General features: G+C 39.9%; 1 protein-coding gene across 1 annotated transcript in view; it reads right to left on the reverse strand.

Moving 5' to 3' along the window:
• Nucleotides 1–1501, reverse strand: part of KDM5A (lysine (K)-specific demethylase 5A) — a 160131-nt gene that overhangs the window by 49190 nt on the left and 109440 nt on the right. The window contains exon 19 of the mRNA XM_006862704.1: nucleotides 983–1338. Within this exon, the coding sequence (XP_006862766.1) occupies nucleotides 983–1338 (356 nt within the window). The remainder of the gene's footprint in view (nucleotides 1–982; nucleotides 1339–1501) is intronic.

The raw sequence follows: 1501 nt of genomic DNA on the forward strand, positions 1-1501 counted from the left end.
GTCAGAACCAACTCTCAACAGTACCAAACAATAATTTCCTGCATAAATCCTATGCACTCCAGTAAAACCCCCTTTTTTTTTCCTGACACCTAAACACACACTCTTAGAACTTAGTTTATGACACTATCTCTTACCTCCCTTCCACTTCAGTAGCACTCATTCTTCAACTCCCCCCACCAAAAAAGAAAACTCCACTGCCATTAAGTTGATTCTGACTCACTGTGGGGCCTTGTAGGAGACAGAATTGCTCCTTAGGATTTCCAAGACTACAAATCTTTACAGGAACAGAGAGCCTCATCTTTCTCCTGCAGAGCAGCTGGTGGGTTTGCATTACCAACGTTGTGGTTAACAAGCCCAATGCTTAAGCCACTGCTCCACGAAGACTTACCTAAATTCTCACTTTTCTCTTAAGCTTCTCTCCTGAACATCCAAGTTCACAGTGATCTCTATGCCTATGGATACAGTATTTATCTGTACCTCTCAAGTAACATGAATAACACACTGCAATGAGCATTATATATCCTAATTTCTAAATATAATATCATTAATATTATTGTTGTTAAAAGCCACTGAGTTGGTTTCGACTTGTAGAGACCTTGAATAGGGTTTCCAAGGAGCTGCTGTACTTTGTATCACTTAAAGTACATAACAAAGAACTCTGTACTTAATATGTGAAACTATCAAGATGCAATATCATTTGATGACTTAGTAATTGGGAAGGCACAAAATATTTCATTAAACATTTTAAGAGACAATACTTTATTTCCCATTCTACCTTCTGACTAGTTATTAGAGGTGTTGTTTTTGTTGTTGTTAAGAGCCTTCAAGTCCATTCCAACTCATAGCGACCCAACATAGCGTTTACAAGGAGCGGCTGCTGGGTTTGAACTGCTAACCTCATCGCTAGAAGCCCAGTGTTTATCCTACATTGCTACAGCAAGACTCCATTAAAGAGGTAGCAATGACCAAAACATATGCTTACCTTGCCTGTAAGCAGACCTTAGCCTTTTCCTCCCATCGCTCAGACACTGTAAGGAGCTCCTGTAGTTCAGCCATTGCTTTCTCCACTGCATGGTGGGGTGCCAATCCTACCCCAGAGTCAATCAGTTTCTTCATGACATCCAAAGTGACTTGCTGTGGATCTGATAGGGTCAATCTTACTTCATCCAACCATCGAGCCTGCTGAAGCTCTTGCTTCAGCCGAGGTAACTCAGGCAGTTCCACATACAGACTAGAGCCCATGTCTATCAACAACTGGAGTTTGGAGGAATCTGGGGTTTCATCCATCATTGCCTCCTGAGCACGTTCATGAAATTCTTCTACATCATCCAGCAAATTCTGAAAAGATCAAAACAAATAAATATAGAAAGCAAATACTAGCACTTCTAAAACACACAAAATGAGTAAGAAATACACATAGTTCAGACAAACCAAAGGATAACAGAGTTATTCATTCTAGATCATTTTATAATCTTACCCTCATATCACCAAATAGATATGA

This window comes from Chrysochloris asiatica, unplaced genomic scaffold, assembly GCF_000296735.1.
Source record: "Chrysochloris asiatica unplaced genomic scaffold, ChrAsi1.0 scaffold00050, whole genome shotgun sequence".
NCBI classification, from domain to species: domain Eukaryota; kingdom Metazoa; phylum Chordata; class Mammalia; order Afrosoricida; family Chrysochloridae; genus Chrysochloris; species Chrysochloris asiatica.